Source organism: Aulonocara sp. 'chitande type north' Nkhata Bay, linkage group LG11, assembly GCF_057382095.1.
Source record: "Aulonocara sp. 'chitande type north' Nkhata Bay isolate Kocher_YH1m ecotype deep benthic linkage group LG11, A_spYH_male_GT1.1, whole genome shotgun sequence".
Lineage (NCBI taxonomy): Eukaryota > Metazoa > Chordata > Actinopteri > Cichliformes > Cichlidae > Aulonocara > Aulonocara sp. 'chitande type north' Nkhata Bay.
The window spans coordinates 14585751-14604961 of record NC_141354.1 but is presented as its reverse complement, the minus strand read 5'-3'; the positions used below and the strand labels follow the sequence as shown (position 1 = coordinate 14604961).

Genomic DNA, 19211 nt, shown 5'->3' with positions numbered 1-19211 from the left:
TCTTAAGAGTGCAGCAATGACTCATCCAAGAGGTCACAAAAGACCCCAGAAAAACAGCCAAAGAACTGCAGGCGTCACTTGCCTCAATTAAAGTCAGTGTTCGTGAGTCCACCATTAGAAAGAGACGGGGCAAAAAACAGCCTGCATGGCAGAGTTCCAAGATGAAAACCACTGCTGAGCAAAAGGTTCATAAAGGTTCGTCTCAGTTTTTCCAGAAAACATCTTCATGATCCCCAAGACTTTTGGGAAAATACTGTGTGAAATGACAAGACAAAAGCTGAACTTTTTGAAAGGTGTCTCTCCATTACATCTGGCGTAAAAATGACAGCATTTCAGAAAAGGAACATCGTACCATCAGTAAAATATGGTGGTGGTAGTGTGATGGTCTTGGGGCTGTTTTGCTGCCTCAGAACCTGGAAGACTTGCTGTGGTAAATGGAACCATGAATTCTGCCGACTACCAAAACATCCTGAAGGAGAATGTCCGACCACCTCTTCATGACCTCAAGCTGAAGTGCACTTGGTTTCTGCAGCAGAACAATGATCCAAAACACACCAGTAAGTCAAGTCCACCTCTGAATGGCTTAAGAAAAACAAAATGAAGACTTTGGAGTGGCCTAGTCAAAGTCATGACCTTAAAAAGGAGGTTCGTGCTTGAGAACGTGGCTGAATTACAACAATTCCACAAAGATGAGTGAGCCGAAATTCCTCCACAGTGCTTTAAAAGAATTATTAACAGTTATACCAAATGCTTGATTGGAGTTGTTGCTGCTGCGCGTGGCCCAACCAGTTATTAGGTTAAGGTGGCATTCACTTTTTCATACATGTTTGTTATCTTTAGTTCATCTTTGTCTAATAAGTACATTGGTTTTATCTGACACATTTAAGTATGACAAACATACAAAAAATAGGAAATCACAATCTGGGCAAATACGTTTTCAGACCACTGTAAAAGTGCACACAAAGAAAAACAAGTCATTTTGCAAAAACAACAATGCATGTGTGAAGTCCTCTTAAAAACTTAGAGGCTCACATGTAGGAAAACAAGGGGTTACCCAAACCACAAACTGGAATTTCTGTTGGTTTTTCTAAGTTAAGCATGAGTTTTTGGAGTATAGTGAGCTTCAGTGAGCTTTAATGTGTGATAGAACCGCAGATGATTGTGATATCACAGTCGGATGTGGTTGCTGACAGTGAACTCTGGAAAGGTGAAAGAAGGATGAGGAAGTTGTGTGACAAGACGTTCAGTCACCCCCTTTATTTCCTGGGTCGACAACCCTCATCACTTCCATGCGATTGTCTTAAAGAGGATGTTATGTGTTCAGAGCTGCTCTGCACTTTCTCAACCACAGCTCTATCACTTCAAACGCCTCTGAACTGCTTGTTTACAAGCTGCAGACCATTGATTGTACAGAATTAGTTTGCATTCTAGAGTACAGTACATGTATAACACACAGGAACATCGTTTTCATTTTCTCTGCTCAAGGCTGTCATCTAGTGGCACCATGTTCAGTCAGTGTGAGAAGGAAAATACACAGGATGTGCTGTATCGCTGATTGCAAAATAATGGCGTATCTTTAATCACACGATGTTATCCTCCCGCCCTCTTTCCTCTGTTTTTTTTCTGTGTGCTTTTTTTCTGAGCATGGTTTGAGTTTCACACAGCTGTGTGAGATGGGAATGGTGGTGATTTGTAGCACTATAATGGCTCTTCCTCTGCTGTGCTTCTCCTCCCAAACATTAAGATGACAGTTCTCACCTTACCTTGATCATTACTTACAAGAGCAAAGCCTGGTTTCACGGGGTGGATGAGGGCACCAAGTTGACCTGAGGGTGGGTGATGCAAGGCGAGAAAGGGTGGAGGACTTGCAGGTGTTCAAACTCCCCTGGCTATGGACAGGTGCACAGCACCTGCAGCACATATGTTAGTGTGTGTGTGTGTGTGCATGTGTGTTAGCTTAGGCAATCCTGTACACCAGCTGTGCACTATGAAGTTTCTCACCTTCACACATTCATCACCCCTTCTGAAGCGCACACACCCACACAGGATTTACATACATACTGAAGCCCTCATGCATCAGGTGCTCCACACATTTCTGTGAAAAAAGGCCAACGTGTTAGCTCGTGTCGTGGGTCAGTAGGTGTATAATCACTTGCTATCTGTCACTAGCAAACAAATGCGTGGCACATCTTCAAGTCAGATCTGATGAGGACATCATGAGACAATACTGTGACCTCTGACCAGGGATCAGAGGAATGAGAAGATGTTGAAACAACGAGGGAACAAAGTGAAAAGAACAAAGCTAACAAAATTAAGCCCTCCAGCCACACTTTAGATGTCTCTTATTAACATTTTAGAAAGTGTTTGGCAGTGGATAAAAAAAATGGGTAAAAAGGAAATGTCATTGTTATGTGCTGGACACTTCCTGCTTCAGCGGGAAATCTATGCTGGAGCTACCAGTCCTTAACTGCAAACCCCTCTGAAACCTTATACTGCAACTTAGTGTTACCTTATGTGCATTTCTCTATAATTCTAACTATCCATCATGTTGCGGACCGGTCTGTTTAGCACCATCGATTCCTCCTGTGCATTTCTGGCTACTTTTTCGTTGCAGTTTTTTGAATTTACCAGTGAGAGAATAAAATAATTGTCTAAATATAAGGAATCATTTTGATAGCATCAACACAAGGACTCACAAATGTCAGCAAATTCGTATCGGAAAGCAACCTACATGGTAATTAACACATACAGCACCCGCACAACCATGAATGCGAGTGAAAATGTGGGCTTGTTGTAGGCTCTACAAAGATTCAAGTCTTACGCTGTGGTACAGTACAACAAAACATTTTGTTAATGTGTTAATTCATATTTTTTAGACAGACAACTAGCTAGAAACTAGTGTATTTTATTGGGTCACGAATAGACTACATTTCATGTAGTTATCTTGCTGTGGCCCAGAGTTTGACTGAAATGTCTCATTTTTACCGTGTCCCACTTACGGGGTGCAAAGGCATCAGATTTTATATCCACAATCAATGACATTATTGCCATGCATGCAAAAAAAAATCCCAATAATAATAGTAATAGCAATAATGAGTCAAATAACTTTTTTGTTCAGTTCCAGTTGCATTCACCTTCTCCTTTGGATTCAAAATTTGCTTTCTAAATTGTTTTTGTGTGGAGAACCTGGGAGTCAGTTTGTTCTGATGCTAATAATTAGATTTAAGTCATCGATTGCATGCAAGTGTCCTAAGTGTGTGTAGAGAGTTGAAAATAGCTTTCTAGTAAAATCTAGTATCAGAATTAAACTGGGGAAAACAGCCCAGTTGTTGTTGTGTTTTGTTGTGATTGTATCTTTGTACCTGTCATTTAAGATGCTATCCTACATCCAGCCGCTAGAGGGCGCATTACGCGCAGTGGTATCGAGTAGCGTTTTGGGGCACAGAGGAAGAATAAACCTTCCTGTTGTGAAACTGGCATCAGCTCAACGTGTGTCCCTTTTTCTATTCTTTATCACAGGTTAGTAAATGCATTTAAATGAATGTATACTGCAGACCTTACAAACGGACGATGTTGTTTATGTGGGTAATGAGCGCAACTCGCTAAAGAAATGGATTCATTCTGAGTTGTGTCTGAATTGTGGGTTAAGGCTGCAGGCTAAACGATGCTAATGCTAGCGGACTTGGCTAATGTAGAATACGGAGTGTGTGTGGGGAAGCTAATCTGACCTGTGAGAGATTTCTGGACTGAACTCTTGATGTATTATGCACTCTGATAAATGGGCTTCATACTACGTTTTATTCTTCTGGTTGATCTTGTGGTTATAAGAACAAGTTTGTGGTTTAATACAAAGACATTTATAAAGTGTTATAAGGAAACTGTTTGATCAATGCTGACTGCACAGTAGTAGTGAACGCTGTTAAAGGAGCATTGCACTCTATATAGTTGTAGGTTGTATCAGAACAGTGAATATGTCTGTTTTATGTCAAAGACATTATTTCCTTGTAAAGAGTAAAATAGCTATATTTAAAAAAACAGAAGTTACATTGTCAGTACAGTGGAAATACATTTCACATAAATAATTTAGTGCTGAACAAGAATTAAAATGAGTTAATTTTACGATGTTTGTAAATGTAGTTAAAAATGAAGTACAGAGTACACTATTGTGTTTTGTTTATCTTTGTAAAACAAATGTGTTTATTGTGATACATTGTGGATCTGATATTATCAGTGGATTTAAGCAACATTTTGTTTATGTTTTGTCAAAGTTGTATTGAGGGATTTATACAGTCTCTAGCTCATGGAACTGTGGCCATGTATGGTAAACTGGACTGAAACATAAGGCCATTTCTTTGCAGTTAGTATGGTGATACCTGAAGCTGTTCTAAGCTGTTGTGAAGAATAAACCTTCCTGTTGTGAAACTGGCATCAGCTCAACGTGTGTCCCTTTTTCTATTCTTTATCACAGCGCCACACGTTGTTGAACAGGAAACCAGTTGCCCCTCTGGTCATCATCTTAGGGAGGCAACAATTCTGGGGGCTCGTCCGGGATTAGCGCCATGGTGGTCAGGTGCTAATCAGCCAAGAATTGCGGGATCCATATCCCTCTGATGCACAGCATTAGTAACGATTGACATCAGGTATCCAGACATGGCCGCTCTGCACGACCTACAGTGGGAGATCCAGAACCAGCTCCATCAGCTGACCAGAGCCGCTAACAGGGACCTGCTACATAAACTTGCAGCATTGTGTCAAGAAGAAGAGGTGGAAGATGTTCCCGGTGAGGATGCAACTGAGGTGGAGCTCTTTGACTTTATTGTTGACTTTCTGAGAAGTAAACGACTGAAGAGCCTCGAAGATCAGGGCATGTCTCGTCTGCTTGCATTTCGTGACCTCATTGATGACCTGCAAGCACCTCAGGTAACTGTTGAACTTGGTCAAGCATCTGATGAAGGGGATGCTGTTTCTGTATCAGAGACTGAACCAGCAGTAGTAGCATCAGTAATGAAAAAGAGTATCCCAACAGCAGTGATTGCTGATCCTGTAACTGGTTTAGTAAAACTGACAGATGTGGCTGCATTGTTACCACATAGAGAATTTAAGATACATGGTGGTCAAATCTCAGACTCAGCTTCTGATTTGAGTTTTAACTGTCTATGTAAACAAATTGATGAAGGTCTGGCTGAGGGGTTCTCAGAAGCTGAGGTCTTAAGAACGGTGCTCAAGATAATTAAGCCTGGTACCTTTAAAGACATGCTCATGACCAAAGACACCCTGACCCTTGCTGAGTTAAAAAGGTTCCTTAAAGCACACCTTAGGGATAAGAGCAGTACTGAATTGTTCCAGGAACTAAGTAACGCAAAGCAACATGACAAAGAAAGCCCACAACAGTTTATGTATAGACTAATGGGGGTCAAGCAGCGTATAATGTTTGCTTCTAAACAAGGTACAGACTTCCAATATGATAGCAAACTGGTGCAGGGAGTGTTTCTTCATTCGCTTTACCAGGGGATGAATGAAAAATGCTCATACATCAGACGAGATCTTCAACCACATATTTCAGACATGAATGTGACTGATGACTTTATACTCGACGTGATCACAAGATCACTGAGGGAGGACACTGAGAGGAAAACCAGGTTGGGACAGGTATGCAAACAAAAAGCAATCAGTATCAATACAGCCCAGCTGGACAGTGACAAACAGAATGCCATTCAAGTGCAGGCAGAGGTGCAGGCCAATCGCAGTGCTATACAGGAGTTAACAGCCCAAGTGTCATCTTTGGCCAAAAGTCTGGAGAAAGCCATCACACCGGTAGTGAATGTGGCAACAGAAAACACCTACAACCCTTTGCCACACATAAAACAGTCAACCAAGCCTGAAGTTAAAGGGAAATGTCACCAATGTGTATCCCAAGGAAATGACACCTGCTCACACTGCTTCCGATGTGGAAAAAAGGGACACAGAGCTATTGGCTGCTTACAAAAGGGAACTCTGTCGGGAAACCGGGTGAGGTCGCTGGGGAGGGACCACCAGTGACCTTGGAGAATGCAGAGTCCCCAGTCCCAGAGAAGCTGCACCCCAAAGATAAAATTCCATCTTCAACCAAGACCCCCAAATCATGTCAAGTGTCCAAAAGGGAGCGTGTTGCCCAGCTGATTGGGGGCAGGTGTATGGTAACTTGTTATCTAGATGGGGTCAAACTTCAAATGTTGTTGGATAGTGGGGCCCAAGTAAGCATTGTGGAGAAGTCTTGGGTGCAAAGGGCCTTGCCAAATGTGACAATTAGGCCACTGGAAAGCCTACTCTCAAATCACCCACTCAAAGTCACTGCAGCTAATGGGACAGATGTGCCGTTTGAAGGGTGGATAGAAGTTTTTCTTGAGATCACAAGTAGCAGACATGGCTCAGTTGCTATTCATGTTCCCATGCTAGTAAGTCGAGGAGGGTTGAGCAGCCCGCTACTAGGCTTTAATGTGATACAAGAGATGATTGCAGGGAATGGTGATCAAAGAGATGACGGCAACTTAGTGAGTCTCCTTTCAGAAGCGCTGAGAATTCAGAAGAGTAATGCTGAAAGTCTTGTTTCGGTGGTTCACACAAAGCAACCCCTGGAAGAGTCAGAATGTCCAGTATTAAGAGTTGGAAAGAAGGGACTCACGATCCCCCGCAGTCAGATCTGTCAGGTGAAATGCCGCATGAGAGCTTTTCCTGGAGGAGGAGTCATGTTGTTTGAGCCAAATGTAGACAGTCACTTGCCAGATGGGTTGGAGTTATTTCCTGCGCTCGTTGAAGTGCCGGCTGGCGCCTCAAAAATAGTGAGAATACCAATCCAGAATTCAACAAGGCATGATGTTTTTTTACCTCCAAAAGCAGTCTTAGGATTCATTGAAGAAATTATTGAAAGCACACCTGTAAACATCCATCCAACTATGCAGGGGCCTGGAGAACCACACAATGACACCCTTCTGTGCGCTACCCAAACAAGTCCGACCAGTGAAGAACAAAGTAATGGGAAGGAAAATCGCCAGGCTGGCAGTGTGGAGGAAAGATGGCATCCAAATGTGGATTTAGATCACCTGCCGGAGCCTGACCAGAGCAGGGTACGGCAAATGCTTTATGAGGAATCAGACGTGTTTGCTCATGATGAAGGAGACATTGGGTGTGTCCCTGGCTTACAGCTCAAAATCAATACGACTGATGACACTCCAGTTCAAAAAAGCTACAATTCCATTCCACGGCCACTGTTTAAGGAGGTGAAGGAGTATATCCAAAATCTCCTAAACAGGGGGTGGATTAGGAAGTCTGTTTCTGCCCATTCCTCACCTGTAGTGTGTGTGCGAAAAAAAGACAACAGTCTTCGCCTGTGTGTTGACTTCCGTGAGCTTAACCGCAAAACCGTCCCAGATCGCCATCCACTCCCACGGATCCAGGATTTGTTGGACAGCCTAGGAGGCAATTCATGGTTCTCCATCTTGGACCAAGGGAGTGCGTACCATCAAGGGTTTGTGAGTGAGGAGTCAAGACATCTAACTGCCTTTAGCACACCCTGGGGACTCTACGAATGGGTACGAATACCCTTTGGACTGACGAATGCACCAGCTGCCTTTCAGAGGTGCATGGAGGGAGTGTTAGAGGGCATCAGAGATGAGTGTTGCGTGCCGTATTTGGATGATGTCCTTTGCTATTCCAAAACGTTTGACGAACACGTAGACCATCTAAGACAAGTGTTTCACCGGATGCGACAACACGGCATTAAGCTTCGCCCAGCCAAATGTGAGCTCTTTAAGAGACAAATTCGGTACATCGGGCGAGTGGTGTCAGGAGAAGGGATTCAGATCGATCCAAAGGATTTGGAAGCAGTTCTAGCCCTGAAAGACAAGAAGCCTCGCACAGTTGGAGAGGTCCGGACGTTGCTTGGATTTCTCAGTTACTACCGGTCCTTTATCCAAGACTTTTCACGACTGGCGAGGCCCTTGTTTGAAATTCTCCAAAACCCAGCTGAGACAGGTCATGCCATCAAGCCTCAGACTGTTAAGGGAAAAAGTCCAGCGACCAAAGGGAACAAGGGGCAACTTCCCTCTCGCTCACCTGTCACTTGGACTACTGAACATCAGAACGTGGTGTCCAGGTTGGTGGACATGTTGACAAACCCCCCCATCCTGGCCTTCCCAGATTTTGATCTTCCATTTGTGTTACACACGGACGCTTCAAACGAAGGTTTGGGAGCTGTATTATACCAACGCCAACACAACAAACTGCGTGTCATTGGATACGGCTCCAGGACCTTAACACCTGCAGAGAGGAACTATCATCTGCACTCGGGCAAACTTGAGTTCCTGGCACTTAAATGGGCTATTTGCGACAAGTTCCGGGATTACCTGTATTATGCACCAACTTTCACGGTCTATACCGATAATAACCCCTTGACCTACATCCTGAGTTCAGCAAGACTAAATGCTGTGGGTCACAGATGGGTTGGGGAGTTGGCGGATTTCCATTTTGACATTAAGTATAGACCAGGAAAGAGGAACGCTGATGCCGATATGTTGTCCAGGTATCCCGTGAACCTGCAGCAGCAGATGAGGGACCATACAGAGACGGTGTCACCGGAGGTGGTCTCTGCGGTGTGGCAGGGGACAAAAATGGTACAAAACGATGATGTTCCCTGGGTGGCTGCATTGCAACTAAATGGTGATGATGGAAATGCTGTACCACACAATAGCGTTTCAGGCATCATTCCCAGGGATATTAGAGCTGCACAACAAGCAGATCCAGCTATTAAAGAAGTTATTTCTTTGAAACTGAGAGCTTGGACTCCAAATGAAAAAGATAAAAAAACAATGTCTAAACAGACAAGGAGACTGCTCTATGAGTGGAACAAGTTAGAAGTAGAAAATGGACTACTCTACCGAAAAACAAACCAAAACCGACAACTGGTCCTCCCTGAACAGCTCAAATCAGTGGTACTGAAAAGCTTACATGACGACATGGGGCATGTAGGTTCTGAAAAGGTGATCCATCTGGCCCGAGAACGGTTCTATTGGCCGTACATGCAGCAAGATGTGGAAGAATACGTGACAAAAAAATGCCCGTGTATTAAACAGAAGCACCCCAATATCCAACAGAGAGCTCCAATGGGATCCCTCACCACCAGTGCACCTTTTGAGTTGGTCTCTATTGACTATTTGCACTTGGAGCCAAGCAAAGGAGGATATGAGTATATCCTTGTCCTCGTTGATCACTTCACGCGCTTTGCGCAGGCATACCCAACGAGAAACAAATCAGGAAAGACAGCTGCTGAAAAGATATTTCAGGACTTTATTCCTCGCTTTGGGTATCCAGAGAAGTTGCATCACGACCAAGGACGTGAGTTTGAAAACAGCCTGTTCCAAAGACTGCAACAACTATCAGGAATTGCACACTCACGCACCACTCCTTATCATCCTCAGTGCAATCCAGTGGAGCGATTAAATCGCACACTTCTCCAAATGCTGCGCACCCTACAAGAAGAGAAAAAGAGTGAATGGAAAGATCATCTGCCTCAGATCGTGCATGCCTACAATTGCACAAGACATGACGCAACAGGGTACTCTCCATTTTTTCTCTTGTATGGCAGGGCTCCACGGCTACCAGTTGACCTACTTTTTCACCAAGGGAAAGACACTGAGGCACAAAACCACCAAACGTTTGTCCAAAAGTGGGCTGAGAGGATGCGAGTCGCTTACCAAATAGCTGCAAATAACAGCCGACAGTCCTCAGCCAAAAGCAAAAAGCAGTACGACAGACATGTAAGAGGTATTACTCTCCAGCCAGGTGACAGAGTACTGGTGAAAAATTTGTCAGAGAGAGGAGGGCCAGGAAAACTGCGCGCCTATTGGGAGAAGGTAGTACATCGCGTGGTGGAGAGATTGGGAGATGGACCCGTCTATAAGGTACAGCCAGAGAGAGGTAGTAAAGCCATGCGGGTTCTTCATAGAAACCTCCTACTACCAGTAAACGACTTACCTTTCGAGGAAGAACTTCCTGTGGAAGAAAAGACAAAAGCAAAAAGGCAAAGACAACCTGAAAGAGATGTCAACGAAACGGCGACCAGTAGCTCGGATGAGGAAGATAGTTATACCTACCACCATGACCTCCGGAGGAAGATTCCATGCTACAGACTCGTGAACCCTCAACAACAAGGACCTGCTATTCAACAGGAGCACCCTCAGCAACAGGAAACTGTCATTCCAAAGCAGGATTCTCAAAGTCAGCCCAAGCTACGGGCAGCAGCAAGAGAGTTCTGTCCTCTTGACAGGCCAGAATATGGGGGAGAACAAGATGTTGTGGAGGCCGAGGAGTTAGCAGAAAAAGACATGGAGGAAATGGATGGAGAAAATAGAGAAAATGACTTTGTAAGGAGATCACAGAGGAGGGGGAGACCAGCAGAAAGACTCACGTACAATGCACTGGGTCAGCCATCATACTGTCACTGGAGGGCAGATATGAACACCCTTTCAGCTAGCCAACCCTGGATGTGGACACACAGCGTCCCATCATTCTTTCACCCCATCTATTCTCAGCCGTACTACCACAATGACTGCACACTCATACACTAATGGGTCCACACATGAAGAAACAAATGTCAGGAGACATTCTTTTAAGTGGGGGAGAGTGTAGAGAGTTGAAAATAGCTTTCTAGTAAAATCTAGTATCAGAATTAAACTGGGGAAAACAGCCCAGTTGTTGTTGTGTTTTGTTGTGATTGTATCTTTGTACCTGTCATTTAAGATGCTATCCTACATCCAGCCGCTAGAGGGCGCATTACGCGCAGTGGTATCGAGTAGCGTTTTGGGGCACAGAGGAAGAATAAACCTTCCTGTTGTGAAACTGGCATCAGCTCAACGTGTGTCCCTTTTTCTATTCTTTATCACAGGTTAGTAAATGCATTTAAATGAATGTATACTGCAGACCTTACAAACGGACGATGTTGTTTATGTGGGTAATGAGCGCAACTCGCTAAAGAAATGGATTCATTCTGAGTTGTGTCTGAATTGTGGGTTAAGGCTGCAGGCTAAATGATGCTAATGCTAGCGGACTTGGCTAATGTAGAATACGGAGTGTGTGTGGGGAAGCTAATCTGACCTGTGAGAGATTTCTGGACTGAACTCTTGATGTATTATGCACTCTGATAAATGGGCTTCATACTACGTTTTATTCTTCTGGTTGATCTTGTGGTTATAAGAACAAGTTTGTGGTTTAATACAAAGACATTTATAAAGTGTTATAAGGAAACTGTTTGATCAATGCTGACTGCACAGTAGTAGTGAACGCTGTTAAAGGAGCATTGCACTCTATATAGTTGTAGGTTGTATCAGAACAGTGAATATGTCTGTTTTATGTCAAAGACATTATTTCCTTGTAAAGAGTAAAATAGCTATATTTAAAAAAACAGAAGTTACATTGTCAGTACAGTGGAAATACATTTCACATAAATAATTTAGTGCTGAACAAGAATTAAAATGAGTTAATTTTACGATGTTTGTAAATGTAGTTAAAAATGAAGTACAGAGTACACTATTGTGTTTTGTTTATCTTTGTAAAACAAATGTGTTTATTGTGATACATTGTGGATCTGATATTATCAGTGGATTTAAGCAACATTTTGTTTATGTTTTGTCAAAGTTGTATTGAGGGATTTATACAGTCTCTAGCTCATGGAACTGTGGCCATGTATGGTAAACTGGACTGAAACATAAGGCCATTTCTTTGCAGTTAGTATGGTGATACCTGAAGCTGTTCTAAGCTGTTGTGAAGAATAAACCTTCCTGTTGTGAAACTGGCATCAGCTCAACGTGTGTCCCTTTTTCTATTCTTTATCACAGCGCCACACGTTGTTGAACAGGAAACCAGTTGCCCCTCTGGTCATCATCTTAGGGAGGCAACATGTGCCGTTTGTTGTCACTGATTCAGCAGGCTGAAGGTCACTTTCAGACTGAAGGGAGTTTAATCAGGAGTCATTGTTCCAAAACAGTGGACCTCCACTCCTTCAGGGGGTTCCCCTCTGAGAAACAAAAGAGAGGAGGAAAGGGGCAGAGGTGACCAAATGAGGAGCTGAAGAGAAGAACTGCTACAGGTCAAAAGGGAGGGATAAAAGATTTAGTATAAAGACATGAATGGAGCAGGAAGAGAACCATTGCTTAAAACCCCATCAAATAATATGTATATCACTACAAAAGGAGAAAGTAAAGAAGGAGGCATCTCTGTAATTATCAATCCAACCAGTGTTTGGAGTATGATTATATTTACAAGTTAGGTCTCGAATCATTTTATTATCACAGACCGACATCAGGAAACTGCTCTGCTGCAGTTAGCATCCAACATAAAACAAAACCAGATCTCGCAAGTACACACATGTATAAACATGGGCACAAACAGAATTTCCTCAGCGTCTGGACAACATTACGTGGTGTGTAGAGAGGAACCCCCCCTACATACCCTCCCTCTCTCTCCCTAATTATAGTCTGCATCACTGGAGTCTGAGGGCTCCTGAGAACTTGTTTTATCACTGTATTATGGAAGCACACACACACAGTAATAGACAGCATGTGCATTAAAACTACCATCTCCAACTAACAGTGTTCTTCTGTTGTGGTGAATATGGGAAGGAAAATACCAAGAGCAAGAGGGCAGAAGTGAAAAGTAAGGAAAGCCGAGGTCTCTGTCTTGTGGAATAATTTGATTTCGCTTGATGATGATGGACAACAAAAGGCCGCTGTGGGAACTGTAAACAACACGCACCGCAAACGATGGTGAGCCGGGTATCATGTGATGGTGCCAGGAACTCTCCCTGTGAAGCAGGGCGAAGGGGAAGTGTGGTGGAAAGGCAGAGGCCCAACTGATAAACAGAGCAAAGGGGTAATGCACATGAGGGCCAGCTACGTCGCTCTCAGGAGATGAATAATGAGCCAGGCTGCATGTAAACTGTGGTCAGAAAACAACAAAAGCTGCTGACTAACTGTAGTGGTGGAGAAGTGGGGACGCCCTGTGATTTGGGCTCTTGCCTGCACAGGGAGGCCACCTAAACATGCTCCCTTACTCTGAGCCAAAGCAGAACCGTGGATATAAATGTCCATTCTGTTTTGTTCAATATGTGGGCTCTATGACAGAGTTAAAGTCGGTTAAACTGACAGAGCTAATGTAAAGATGAGGACAGAATTATTAGCACCCCTATGAAATTTAAATCTTTTGTTTAAGGATTTCCAAAGCGCTGTTCAACAGAGCAAGTCATTTTTAAGACAGGTTTTCCAAACATCCCAGTTTAATTTTGGATTCTTAGACACAGCTGTGGGTTGTACTATGGCTCAGTGAAATGGTCAGTTTCTCAGGGGGCTAATAATGTTGATCCTGGTCAATTTTGTTTGTTCTGAATTATTCTCTGGTATAATTTATCTTTTATGGGGAAAATCAGTATGGTTAGGAATGCTACGCTAAAAAAACCACTTTTTTAATAAAAATTTTTGACAGAAAATTTCAATTTTATAGGGCGGGTAATCATTTTGACCTCATCTGTATAAGATGCACTGGCATCATGGGGGTAAAATTATAGTAAATATGAGAAAATATAGACTCTTATCAATTTTACACATAAAGACCAGTTGCTAGGTAACAGAGAGTGTGAAAACACTTTTGGAATGTGGTTATGGCAGAGCTGTGTTATGACAGTGACATCAGCAATCATATATTTGGGTTTTTAGTATCTGAGCATGTGACATACATACATAGACACTGGTGTCTTCCAGGTAGAACGTTCCACATTATGAACTATGCACAACCTGCATCATGGATCCATGTTTTGGGGACTCTGGTCAATTCTTAATTACCACATTTTACAATTAACAGCTAAATTATAAATGTTACATTAGAAAATATTTGTTATAGAGATGCACTTCGTTTCCCTTTCTCTTACCCAATTTCAGACTCTCAAAAGTACCACTCAGAAAGAACACGCACATTTTTGGTTTATTTGCAAAGAAATAAAAAACAAATCGATTTTTTAAGAATGGGATAACTTGTTTTTCTTTTGAGAGCACTGACAACAATGCGCTGATTAAAAAGTTTCATCTTTTTTGATAAGACACTGAGGAAATTTGGTGATCTTCATCCCACTGATGCGTTCAGTCCCCGCTAACGTCAGATTTGTTGTTCTCCTTGGTGGACTTTTTGTTAAGTCCACTGAAGTACTTCTCTCTGAAGGCATTGTGACCCTGGTAGGCGCTGAAGCGGGGATCTGACAGATGGGCCAGGCTATCAAATTCCTGGAAAGAGACGCAGAGGTTACTGTTGAATCTGCTTAACTTAAAAATCTACAAGTTTCCCACAGATATTAAAACAAATGATTCCGTTTACTAAAATATTCTTGCTGCTCCAACCAACATGACATCTTGCTAATAAAGTTTTCATTATGAATAACATATATTACATCTTGAAAACAAAGAAATGAAGTAAATAAATAAATGAACAAAATCAGAAACACCTGAATAAAAGGCAGCTTTTATTTTTGCTTTGCTAAATTCCTCCTACAAATCAACACAGTACTCTCTCACAAGGTGTGCACATGTCTGGCATGTTTATAGAATAGGAAGAGTTATGCGTATATTAATAATACACACACAGGTGATGAAATAAAGGAAAAATCTAAGGAGATGTGGAAAACTCAACACAAAAGACGCCTCGTGGCACGTATAATAATGCTGAGCAGGTGTTCCAGGTTTTGTATGGATGGGAGAAGGGAAAGACTTAAATGCTTCTGGAAAATTGGATTTTTCTAAGGTGCAGATGGCAAGCGTGCCAGTCTCAAAGGCTTCTCAGGTGGGCAGTGTTTTAACAGGAACAGTGACTAAAGTGGTATGTGGCTTTAGATCTGCAGGAAAGAGTACATAGTGGGTAACAAATTATGGCTTTGTGATGTTTGTGCATTAATGACATTAGATATTATTGTCAGAAGAAAAGAAGCTGCATGTGGAAAAAGTGCTGACAGCCTGTGAGGCATCCTTAACCATACTGCTGAGAAGTGCATGAGTATCATAAACAGCCCCAAAAATGAGGGGTTCTGTTGCGCTAACGTGACATCAATCATCCCAAGTTTGTTTTGATTGATCGTCTTTATCACATAAATGAAACATTTCCGTCCTGATTGCAGTGGTCTCTCCCTTGATGAGAATGTCCCCATCCATGCAGCAAAAGAGAGGGAGCACTGAATGTGCTTTAAGTATGAAAATAATGTGTATCATATGCTGTGGCCTTTGCAGCCACCAAATCTCAACTGAACTCAACACCCGTAGGACACAACTCTCCACAACCATCATCAAAACACCAACTGAGGGAATAGGACTGGGAAAAATGGCTGATCCCTCCAGTAGTGCTTCACAAGCACACAAGACTGTTTATCTGTTACCCAGCTGAAAATCAGCTGTTGTGAATCTCAGTTTTACCTCCACTATTAAGGTAAATGAGGTGAGTTGAGAAATGATGACTCCAATCCTGGGGCCTGTAATTTGTCAAAGACACCCCCTCTTTGCTTGCCGATGCTGCCAAGCAACCTGGAAACGTTTTTTATTGCCATTCTGAGGAAAAGATTCAGGTTTAAAAGGTAAAAAGACTGACAACATAAGCACGACCCCAGAGTGATGAGGATAAAAAGACGTGACTACAAAATTGGCACAGAAGACAACAGTGGTTCTTTACTCTTTCAGGTGGAGAGTTACATATACTGAATGTAAAAAATGAGGTGAATGACAAGCGGTCTGGGTAACCAAACAAATTTTGTAACACCGCATAAATAAGAAGAGGTGAGGTTTCTTTACGGAGCTTTACAGGAAACCTTCAAAACAATTAGGCCAACTCCTCCACTGTCAAAACCGGGAAACTGCGGACACACGCATAGAAAAGTGTTGACACACATCAGGCTGCGAATCCTGACGAGCGCGTGCAGATAGGTGCAGACGGAGGCCAATTTGAAAAAACAAACAAACTACAAAACAAAACAAAAAAACTCTACAGACCTGAGCTACAGATACCAGTCAGATAACCTCACACAACGTGTCTCGGTGTGTGCGTGTCATACCAGGCGCTTTATGGGAGCAATTTGGGGTTTTGAAGCGGAATGGATGTCAGATCCAAAGATGGATTGTTTTCCATACAATGTGTGATTATGCCTTTTAGGGTTCCAGTATAAAAGAAATGAGCCAATCACAGCCAGATGGTGAGGATTTACCCGAGACAGACAGAGAGACACCATCACTTCCAGCGGGAGACATGTAAAAGAACACACATACGCGCATACTACATCCGTCTCATGACGCGTGCGTTCATGACAAGAAAAAAAAAACTCCATGAAAAAACATTAAACGCATGAAGGAACAGGCAGGCGGACACATGTTCTCATTTTACTAGAAGAAAAAGAAGTTATATCAGTTTATGTGTGTTTCATGCACACACATAAACAAATTCTGCAGCACGCACACAAATTTGGTCTGCTGTGAAGATATGAGGTCATTTGTAATGATGCAACCACAATAGATAACCTAAAAACAACATATTTAGCTAGTTGTGATGAAAATGTGCACTTTAAAATCCCTTGGCTTCATCTGGACAGTAACTGGATGAATGACATCACCTGAAGCAAACAGCTAACAGAATGAAAAATAATGACAAATGCCATCTATTTAATTGTTCTAATCAGCATCCAACGCAGCCTGATTTACTGCATTTGCTATCATGTGACGACAAACAGCATGTCCTCGCACTGGAACTGGAAAATATTTTTCTTCTCTGTAAATTAGGCAACTGATTCATTTTGTTTCATCTCTTACACAAACACCCACATGGACACACCTCTGGTTCTTTGATCTTTTCCATGGTGATCAGACGCCGTGAGGTGTGGCTTGAGAGTGTCTGCTCACAGTTGCTGATGAGCTGGAGACATGGATGAAGAGGAACCATCTCCTCGCAGTACCTGGAAAGAGTCCCCACAAACACACAGATACACACACACACACACACACACACACACACACACACACACACACACACACACACACACACACACGCTACAAATCAGTTTAAATGAGGAGGAAACAAAGAGACAGAAATATAAAGCTAAACCAATATCCATCATCTGACTCTAATAAATTTTGATTGTACGCATCTAAAAGTCTGAATGAGAGGAAGTGTAAGTCCCTTGTGATAACAATGCGCTACAGATGTCATCTGGAGGCCATTAAAAGGCTGCCAGGACACACAGTAATTCTGTCAAGATTACTACCTAACTTTTGCCAGCTCTTTGGGGGTTTTTTCAGCGCGCTCTAATGTCTTTCTTTGCTCTGTGTGTGCTTCTTTCTGTTTCTCAGATAAACACAAAACATTCAAGAGGTTCGGTGCCACAACGGCTGGCGAGGCTAAGGTAGCTCGTTTTGTGTGAAGATGAAGGTGGAAAAAGTGAGGTGACCTGTCGGGTTGGCTGCTGGCTCTGTCATCGCCGGCCAGGCAGGGTTAGGGCGTATTAACGGCAGCTGATGTATGTGTTTGCATATTTGTGTCAGTAGCACTTTCTCCGAACTACCGTCACGCCAGCAACTCAGTCTGATTTGTGCATGACTGTTTGCCTTGTTGCCATGGCGGCAGTTGGGGCTCTGGGGTAATGGGATGTTTGGTTGTCGTGGTGACTGGGCAGTGATGCAGCCAGGCAGCAATTCTGAGCTGCCAATCAGGTGCTCAGTATTTCTACCGCACAAATGAACTGCATCATGACAAGGATGAGTTTCTTGTTTTTCCATCCCTATTTCTCTTTGTAATTACAACGTACCATGTTACTAACAGCCTATTTTATTTAACGACTTGTTTCCTTTAAATTACTTTTTCTTAATTATTGAGATTCAAAAGATGAGATGGCTTTGATCTCCTGCCCTAGCTCTTTTTTCCCCTTTCACATCAGTTTTTTTAACTTTCATCACGCGAGCCCATTTTTGTGTGTTTGACATTCTTGTTTTGTCTGGACAGGTATTTAAGATTCACAGTAAAACTGGTTCGAGACTTATCAACATTAAGATTTCGCACATTTCTAATGGGAAACTGTAATAAATTAGTAAATAAACAAAATGATTTTTTTTTTAAAAAGCAATAGAGTTAAACAGTTTGGCTCACTCACTATAACTCACCACAGAGTGAACAAATGGATAGTCCAAACACAGTCTGTATATAAATGATAGCTGTAGACTTCTGGGGCCAGATTTACTAACACTCCACCAGCACGAACAAAAAAAAGAAGAGAAGAAGAAACAGTAGTGTTTGTATTTATAAAGACAAAATTGCATTTAAATGGTGGAAATAACTCAGATTTTTGTGACTGACCCCATTGCACCAAGTGCGCAAACTTATTTACTAATGTTTGCAAAACAGAATTTATTACTAATTATAACAGAAAAAAAACACGTCTTATTATTTGCGCTTGGTTTTGAAATGAACTGACCGTGCCTGTGCTTAGAAAACAGCGCAACTTCTGTAAATCAACCAGAAACTAACCACACCTATGAGAGCTATATGGGGTTTGCACTGACACATTATTTTGCCCCGTTTCAGTGCTGCACCCTTAATCTATCACCAAGGTCTGAGTTGCAAGTTGCAAGTATTTCTTGTTTACAGACTGATGTTCACGTTGCCAATAGACAGGTCGCAGCTTCTGGGTACTACAGGTATTGCTTCCAAGTATCTACTTTACTGTAACTGACAGAGAAGACTTGCTGTTTAAGTTCAACAGTTTAACTAAAAATTACAACGGTACTGTTGCATCACACTGAATGTAGAAGCATGCAAAAGCTTAATTATTGCTATACGATTTCTCTGGAAACTTAAACTCGACTAAGAAATTACAATCTGAAAATGTCACCACTACTCATTTATTCATCTAATATTACCTCTGACTATGCAGCTGATTCATATATTTACTTCCCTTATTTATGCTGTAATTAGCTCACTTTATGGCTTTGATGATGGATAACACATCATCCGTCTCAATACTTTTTCTTCATTTATTTTTTGAGGGCAGAAAAGGAAGAGAGTTTAAGCGGTCTGACCTGGTCTAGGCTCTGTCTTTTGCTGACAGGACTCTGTGTCCCCTGTCATCACACACACACTGCCCCCATTTTCATGAGGCAGACGGACACACACAC

At 42.4% G+C, this 19211-nt stretch overlaps 2 protein-coding genes across 3 annotated transcripts in view; one reads left to right on the top strand and one right to left on the bottom strand.

Annotated features, from left to right (window-relative positions):
* Positions 1–3265: 3265 nt before the first annotated feature.
* LOC147318665 (uncharacterized) lies at positions 3266–18321 on the top strand. Its single transcript, XM_086310728.1, has 2 exons — positions 3266–4920; positions 10774–18321. The coding sequence occupies exons 1-2, from the start codon at positions 4651–4653 to the stop codon at positions 10921–10923; spliced, it is 420 nt and encodes a 139-aa protein (XP_086166854.1). The 5' UTR covers positions 3266–4650; the 3' UTR covers positions 10924–18321.
* trmt11 (tRNA methyltransferase 11) overlaps positions 13986–19211 on the bottom strand; it is a 13950-nt gene continuing 8724 nt past the window's right edge. For both annotated transcript variants that reach the window (XM_086310725.1, XM_086310724.1), the window contains exons 12-13: positions 16879–16999; positions 13986–14300 (exon numbers count right to left, since the gene is read on the bottom strand). In XM_086310725.1, the coding sequence (XP_086166851.1) occupies positions 14160–14300; positions 16879–16999 (262 nt within the window). In that variant the 3' untranslated portion in view covers positions 13986–14159. The remainder of the gene's footprint in view (positions 14301–16878; positions 17000–19211) is intronic.

Coding starts and splice junctions, on each gene's coding strand:
- LOC147318665 (XM_086310728.1), top strand. CDS start 4,651: ATGGCCGCTCTGCACGACCTACAGTGGGAGATCCAGAACCAGCTCCAT. Junction 4,921..10,773: donor ATGACCTGCAAGCACCTCAG/GTAACTGTTGAA, acceptor CTGTCATTTAAG/ATGCTATCCTACATCCAGCC.